Below are 7,178 nucleotides of genomic sequence, written 5' to 3'. Positions count from 1 at the left end.
AAGTGCCAAAAGAAAGGCGAAATCCAACGTCGCTCTCTCGCGATCCAAAGCGCCGATGCGACTCACGAGACATTCGCTCAACTCGCCGCGAAGCCGATCGAGCAGCTGCCTATGTTGGGTGCGAGCCACCGCCTCGCCTTCGGCGTTGTGAGCCAACGCCAATTGAGACATACGCGTTTCGTATTTCGAATTCTCCTCCTTCGCTTTGGCGATGAAACGGCGCACTGCGGCGGCAAAACGCGCGTGTGAAGCAACGTGCAACGATTCCATTTCGCGCTCCTCCGCGTCGTACTCGGTAACCATAGCAATCACTTCGGTCGGCACGCTCTCGGTCGCAACGTCGACGCGTCGTCGCGTTTCGGTTGCCGTTGCCGTTTCGAGTTGGCGCGTGAGATCGGCGACGGCGTCCAAGCCGTCACGCACCGTCGCCAAATCGATTTCGTATTCGGGTTCGAGAAGACGTCGCATCAACGTCGTCTTCTCGGCGATGAGTTCGTCCGCTTTCTGACGCTGACGACGCCAGTAGCTGCGCCGCGCGACCGCATCCGAGGCGAGCGCGTCGTCGCTGGCAAAACCTCGACTCTTCATGCGAGATGATTTCGATGAAGACGATAGAGTCACCGGTACGACTGTGCGCGTTTTGGCGTCGATTCGCACGCCGCAGACGGGCGATATTTCGCCGGAGACGGCGTCCACGGCCAAGCGACCGAGCTCGATCGGCACCAAGCCGCCGCCGTGAGGATCTTCCATCGTGCCGCCAACCTGAATCAAACCCGACGTCTCGCGATCGCGATCGACACCGAGGATGGGAACTTGCTGCGTCGAACCGCCAGGATCAGACATCTTTGTTCCGACGAGAAGCGGTAGGAGTTGTCCCGTTGCAGCGAACTCCATGCTTCCCGGACTGCCGCCCGTTTCGCGCAGCGCAAGCGCCGTCGCTCGTCGCCGGCGAAAATTCAGACTGCGTTCGACTAAACGACGTTTCGTCGCCGTACGACATTTCGCCAATTGAGTCATCGCTTCTTCCAGTGCCGCTTCCTCCGGGTGGATTCCGAACGCCGTGCCGGCTCCGCCGCCGCGCGATTCCGTCATAACTCGCTTGAGAGAGTTCAGACATTCGACAACGCGTTCCTTGCATCGAGAAGCGACTCGAATCCGGCTTCAGCGCCGTGCGCTCCCGTCACAACGACTTGTTCGCCCGAGTAAGAATCACGCGCTACGTCGCCGAGAAGAATCGGTTTTCCCTGCGAAGAACAGCCGCCAATCGGCACAACGCGTCCCGTCGCATCGATGCGAACGCCGACGATTGGAACAATGAAATCCGAAGAGACGTCACGCATCATTCCGCCGATTTCGATCGGAATCAGTAGTCCCGTAACGGGATCATTGTGAACGCCGCCGACAAGTGAAAGCGTATCGCCGTCGGGATGAATCGTCACTGCGAGAATCGGCACATGTTGACCGCTCGCGTGATCGGCCATCGGATGATTGTAATGCATGTCCGATCGATCAAAGGAATGAGACGAACCTTATCCATTGATTCTTCTTTCAGCAATCACGTTGACGTATAATCTACCAAACGCACTGGTCACGCAATAGTACTAAATTATATGCCAAGCGCGCGATGCAAGTACGAATGGACAGCGGGTCCGAAATAGGGGCCCCCGAATACGACATCATTAAGTCGCTGACAGAAACAGTCAATTTAAACAAAATTCGAAGGAGCGGCGGGGCGATAGACGCGCGATTGCTTACGAGGGAGAGGATGCGTCGCGGCCATTGGGCAGTGAGAAAGGGGCGGGGCTTCTTCCGCAGAAAAACAACATCGTTCTCGCTCAACGGACCGGCCTTGCGTCTTTGAGAAGCGTCCTTCGCAAAGAAAAAACGAGACTAAGGACAGAAGAGGGCGCTTCGAATGCTTACGTTCATCTACCGATTATACTGTACGTCGGTTCTTGTACTTGTTCGCTGTCCAAGAAACGACACATCTAGCTACATTGCAAATTCTTCGGCGCCTCAGAGTGCATGAGTTGGCGCTGCTCGGCTTCCTTACCATAAAAAGCGACCGACGACAAACTGCAGGGCAAACTGATGGAAGCGCACTAGCGTACGCTACAAATAAACAATAGAAAGGAAAGCAAAAAAATAAAAACAGCTAACGGCGGCATACCTAAAAAATACAATACTCAATAGTCTGCCCGGTCGGGGTTGGATGGGTAGGGTCCAAAACAACAAGGACACATTCATATAAAAGGTCGCAGCATATAGACTAAATGTAGTAGCAGCTAGTAAATTGAACTCGCAAATGATTTGATCCAGTTACAGTTGAAGACGTATTCCACTAGGTATGTAGATGATGTACAACAGAATAAAACAGGTAAAATTTTCGCGGGCGCTATGACAATATGAAATAAAATCGCTACTGAATAGCGATTTGCTCCCTGTAAGCAGCTACGACGTTATCGGGATGAATGCCACACTCCTTACAAACTTTAATCAGAACGTCTACCGTTGCCTCGCGGCCCTTGTCCTGCAACCAATCTTGTATAACCGCAAAGGCACGAACAAAATGATTGGGGGACTTCTCTTTGTACTGTTCCAAGCCGGCACTACCGACTTCTGCTCTCAGAAAAGGAACAAGAAGTTCCCAATTTGCTTTTGCTGCCAGCTTCGCGACAGCACGAATTAAAGCGGAGTCTATCTCCTTAGGAAGCGCAGCTGAAAAAGAGAGAAATAAAGCAAATATTTCTGCTTTCTATATCGACTCGTCTGTATCTTACTTTTGCTAATAGCTGGTGGTTGCTCAAACCAAAAGTTGATTTGAAGAAGATCTTCACGACTTCTAGTCAGTGGTTCACCAAACGGATTGCAGAGACGAGCAATCTTCGGACAATATTCGTCCTTGTCACTATAAATAACGGGAAGACTACTGAGATCAATACCAAACTCCTTTTCAATGTGAACAGCTTTTCTTATTTGGCAGCACATCTTGTATTTGAAACCCCTCATGCCCTGCTGACAAATGGATTTCATTTGTCGCCGAAACTCGTTTTTGATCGAGGCCAAGAACGTGCAGCTAATATTATTTCGGTCATCGTCATTGATGAAGCGAATTGTTAGACCTATCCATTTGCCTCGGCTTTGATACAACAATTCAACTTCAACTACAAGAAAAGTAAAACAGGAAACATAGCGTACAGGTGTGAAGCAAGAAACTGCGTACCTTGAACTCGCGATTCCTTATCGTCCACGAGAAAAATACACTGATGGCGAGAAAGTCGCGGTTCTTCCGAATACAAATTTAGAAAACGGGTTACAAGACGGAAGTAGAGACACTCGGGAACAAACTTCAGCTTCGTAGGAATGACAATAAGAGGGGAAGGGAATAGGGACGAGAAAGTGTGCTCTTCCCAGCGAGTTCTCGAGTAAAAAAATGACTTTCTCAGCATCGACGGAACATAAAATTCATTTGGGAACGATTTAGCAAGGGGTGCGATGACGTCAAGATGTTGCAAAAGCCGAACGACTAGCTTATTTTCATTCTCAATTCCCTCCAGATTGTCGTCCTCAAAGAAACCGGTCACATCGCTCCTTGAGTTGGCTTCTTGTCTCATTTGCTTGAGGCGATACTTCATTAATTCGCTAGACATTATTCCTGTTTTTTTAAGCTTATTCCATTCCGGTTCCAGCTTTGGACCCGGTCTAGCAGCCGTTACAAATGCAGACAGAGCTTTGATCACCCATGTAGGACTGGTGAAAACAAAGTCTTTCAAGCCCTCTACTTCCGGGTAATAAAGAATTGCTCCAACATTGGCAGATAATTTAGCGCCGCCAAGATTTCGTCACGACTTGATATAGCACAGATGTTCGGCTCCTGAGCAATCTCTGCTATTTCGTCCACTTTAGCCACAACCGTTTTCATATTGTTGCGCCAACGGAAAAGAAGAAATTCAAGGTACACCCAAAATAGGGGCTGTTTCTGCAATCGCCTGCAATACGTCGACGCCATGCAGTCCACTCTGCGTCGAATCTCCTCAACAGTTCTGCACGGAGAGCCCGAGCCAGATGCGGAATTGTCTATCAGGAAAATTCGCTGAATAAAATGACTCATCTCGCGAAAGTCTTCATCGTCTTTCCCGGTTTTGCCTCTTTTGGGCAAGACAATGTGCCTAACAAAATCGCTGTCTCTTAGAAGTTCTTCAAAGCGTTCCCCTTGCTCGCTTAGCCATTTTCCCACAGCAGCTGAATCAGGAAACCTTTTCTTGTCGTTCTCCACGACGTCTCGGTGAGAACCTATTGCAAAAACAGGTGGAGACTTCACCTCCTCGTCCTCGCCTAACCAATAATCGCCTTGTTCAGTTTCCTGGTGGGCCGCCGTGATAGAGCCAAACCAGTAGAGTGGAAAGTCTTCATTTTTTCGAATCCAATCAAAATCGTTTGACAGTTTAATGACTTGGGAATCCGTTGATCGATAAAATGATTCAGCTGTATCAGATAGCGACTTCGATATGTCCATTACCACCATGTATATAGACAAACCAAAAGTGTTTGGCATGAGGGCAGAGTGAGTTGCAAGATAAACTTCTTGTCCGCCTAAATCCCATATGTCGCGAACGCCTAGCGTTCGCTCGCGGAGATCCTCTACGCTCGGCTTTTCGGCGAGGAAACTGGACACCAATATCTCCTGATTATGTGTGAGCATTTTGGCCTCTATGCCAACCTCTTCCGCTGGACGTACTGACTTCGTTCGTGCTGCCTCCTGCTGAGACTCGGATTTTATCTTATCAGCAGAATAAGTCGACTCAGAAGTGTTCTTTTTTAAGGCCGACTGCTGAAGATTGTCAGAATAGCAACCTTCTGCAATAAGAGGATCCAAGTGTTCTTTCCTGTTGGTGGCTTTCCATCCGCTAACCTCTGTGTAGCTCATGGTGACGGCCGCTCCTTCCGTGCTCGCTTTCCCGCTCTCAAACGGTCGGTTAAGAAGAGAGTCGACGAGGCACGACTTCCCAGCACCGTCTTGGCCGACAACAATTAAACGAGACCGATTGATTGACACAGAGCCACCGCGTTGTAGGGCCTTGTCATAATACTTCTGAAAATCAAAAAATGACGAACTATTTTCAGCTTCCACCATTCTGAGAAAGGCTTCACGAAACGTGGGCCTATCTTGTGGATTGAATTCAACGCATTTATTCAAAAGGTCATTGAAAAGTGGCGGAACATTCGCTGCTCGGCCTCTTGGGAGCTCCCTTCCGCTCTTGTTAGATTGGTGGATGACGATATTTGGCATATCTAAAAGGTTCATTCTCGAATGCATTGCAAGGCGCACTAAATGATAAAACCTTTATACGGGCGCACTTTTTCCCGAATTTCCCACAGCACAACTCCGTAGCTATAAATGTCGGATTTCCTCGCCAAATCACTTACATGTATTAAACCCCCGTCATCTACGTCAAAGTAAGGACGGATAGAATATCGCTCGGGAGCGATGTGAGCGACCGTGAAAGCCGGATTTGAACCAACTCCTCGCCCCGTCCTAATCGAGCTGACGCCGGACATTAATGCAAGACCGAAATCGGAAACCTAGAAAGAGTTTAATAAACGGGCACGTCTTAATTATTAAAAAATCAACCTTGCAAATAAACTGGACGCCGTCGTTGTACTGAATGCACTCAACCAAGACGTTCTGCGCTTTCAAGTTGTAGTGCATCACTGGCGGTTGATTGGAGTGGAGATGTAGCATTCCTCTGGCAATTTGCTTTGCGAACTTGATTCGTGTTTCCCACTTGTCAACTTCCGCTCTGTGCTCGTGGGACTCGAGAAGAGAAGACAAATCTCCGCCACTTACAAACTCTGTCACGAGAGCGTAGAAGGTTGGAACAGCGCAGAACCCGATCAGACGCAAAATGAAAGGATTTTCGTCGATCTGAAGGAGAATCGCGGCTTCCTTTTTAAACAGCTCGTATTCCCTGCAAAATATATGCAACAGACAGGCGTTAAGAAAAGTGAAAGCAGATACACATAGATACTTTTCCGTCTTTCTTCTTCTACCGAAATCCTTGAAAACTTTTACGGCGACCGTTTTTTTCGGCTTCCCGGATTTCTTCAGCGTCGCTTTGAATACCTCGCCGCATGCTCCTCCGCCGAGACCTTCGTCGTAATCGAGCTCACTCGGTTGAACTTGAACAGACCAATTCAAAACTTCTTCCTAAGAAGCGTCGCTAGAATCTGATGATAAAAAATACAGTACCTTAGTCATCTTCTCATAAATTTCAGGAAAGACTTCTTTAGCACCGGAAGCGAGGCCCACAGCTATGAGAGCGGCGCACAGCGATTCTCGCGTTGCTTCGAGGCCGTGTTTCTCGATCCAGGCTTGGAGGAAGCGAAGCGGCTGATCTTCTCTCTCATGCAACTCGATATGTTCGATTTCAGAATTGGTGAAGAGGGGCACAATGCAGCGTGCAACGTCTCTCCATTGAGACCGCATGTGAAAGGTCAGATCTTCCATTTCGAGATGAGATGGATTGTATTGAAGAGCTAGAATTTTAAAGAACAATCGTATCGCAAATACGTTTAAGAGAATGAAGCACTCACCAATCTCACGACTCGGTTCTACTCGCGCAAGTCTGGGGCTGAGATCAGGAAGCTTCTGAGCGTCCTGAAAAACAAAATTATCCAAAAAGGACAAAGTAAATAACGTTGAATCTGGCCCGGTCAGACATCAGAGACTTCGTCTGAAAAGGCATCTTTCGAACGACCACGGGGATGATAGTGAGACAAAAGAGAAAATAAACCTTGTCGGTCACCTGGGAGACTTCTGAGCAAAACAAATAATCTAAGTAGAGACTTTGATTTTCTCCAAGACTCGCAGCTGAAACCTAAAAGAACCATGCTATCTGAATAAAATTTCGCACAGAAGTTAGCCTCACAATGGGATCAATGAGAATTCTTTGGAAGGGAAGTGTTCGATATCATTTCATTCACTCACTCCTAATTCCTTTATTTCTGAAAAGATTGCGCGACGAGCTGAGACGGCGCTGCCGAGAGAATCGATTACGTCACGGCGTGTGTTACTATGGGCGTTACTAAGGTTCCGAACTCACGTTTACCGCAAAAAACGGAGCCTTTCGCGCGCTAGGTAGTCGCAATAGTGCGCAAGTGTTGCTTTGGGGCTGTTT

The 7,178-nt window shown here is 48.4% G+C and overlaps 1 protein-coding gene across 1 annotated transcript; it reads right to left on the bottom strand.

Annotated features, from left to right (window-relative positions):
* Positions 1 to 2,089: 2,089 nt before the first annotated feature.
* On the bottom strand, positions 2,090 to 6,872 carry LOC136187408 (uncharacterized). The gene is made up of 10 exons (XM_065974997.1): positions 6,807 to 6,872; positions 6,721 to 6,746; positions 6,595 to 6,658; positions 6,251 to 6,537; positions 6,030 to 6,208; positions 5,633 to 5,969; positions 5,343 to 5,583; positions 3,224 to 5,292; positions 2,781 to 3,164; positions 2,090 to 2,718 (listed from the first exon to the last, which is right to left on the bottom strand). The coding sequence occupies exons 4-8, from the start codon at positions 6,506 to 6,508 to the stop codon at positions 3,779 to 3,781; spliced, it is 2,529 nt and encodes an 842-aa protein (XP_065831069.1). The 5' UTR covers positions 6,509 to 6,537; positions 6,595 to 6,658; positions 6,721 to 6,746; positions 6,807 to 6,872; the 3' UTR covers positions 2,090 to 2,718; positions 2,781 to 3,164; positions 3,224 to 3,778.
* Positions 6,873 to 7,178: the final 306 nt, after the last annotated feature.

Source organism: Oscarella lobularis, chromosome 1 (genome assembly GCF_947507565.1).
Source record: "Oscarella lobularis chromosome 1, ooOscLobu1.1, whole genome shotgun sequence".
Taxonomy (NCBI): Eukaryota; Metazoa; Porifera; class Homoscleromorpha; order Homosclerophorida; family Oscarellidae; genus Oscarella; species Oscarella lobularis.
Note: the sequence above shows the minus strand (reverse complement) of the source record. Positions and strands in the feature narration are given on the sequence as shown.